Source organism: Penaeus monodon, chromosome 32 (genome assembly GCF_015228065.2).
Source record: "Penaeus monodon isolate SGIC_2016 chromosome 32, NSTDA_Pmon_1, whole genome shotgun sequence".
In the NCBI taxonomy this organism is placed as follows: domain Eukaryota; kingdom Metazoa; phylum Arthropoda; class Malacostraca; order Decapoda; family Penaeidae; genus Penaeus; species Penaeus monodon.
Window position 1 is genome coordinate 20,690,116 of NC_051417.1, and position 540 is coordinate 20,690,655.

General features: G+C 59.8%; 1 protein-coding gene across 1 annotated transcript in view; it reads right to left on the minus strand.

Moving 5' to 3' along the window:
• The window catches only part of LOC119593593 (adhesive plaque matrix protein-like), a gene marked incomplete at its 3' end in the record, with an annotated part of 20,602 nt that continues 20,062 nt past the window's right edge, over window positions 1-540 (minus strand). The window contains 1 exon segment of the mRNA XM_037942547.1: window positions 1-540. Within this exon segment, the coding sequence (XP_037798475.1) occupies window positions 1-540 (540 nt within the window).

The window sequence follows — 540 nt, forward strand, 5'->3', positions numbered from 1 at the left end:
GGGAAGTAGGCTCCCTCATCAGGTGTGGGGTGAGTGTACACGAAGGGGTCGTATCCCAAGTCGTGCTGGGTGAAAGGGGGATACCGTGGGTAGAAGGAAGAGGCAGCGGTATCAGCGACGCTGTTCGGGTGGGCGTGGGCGGGCACGGGCGTGTTCACGACGGGAGGAAGGGTGGCAGGGTGGCTGAGAGGATGAGTGGGAAGTTTGCTGAAGGAGGGATGTAGGATGGAAGGTCTTCCGAAAGAAGGAGGGCGGACGGAGGGCTTGCCGGTAAAGGGCGGGAGAGCGGGACGTTTGCCGAAGTTGGGAGGAAGGGTGGGTGGTTTGCCGAAGGAATGAGGTTTGCCGAAGGAATGGGGTTTGCCGAAAGAAGGAGGATGAGTCGGTAGTTTCCCGAAGGAAAGAGGTTTGCCGAGAGAATGAGGTCTCCCGAAAGAGGGAGGGAGGCCGACAGGCGGTGGAAGAGCGGGATGTTTACCGACAGGAGGAGGCAGAGGGGGACGCTTGCTGAGAGAGGGACGAAGGGAAGGTTTTCCGAAA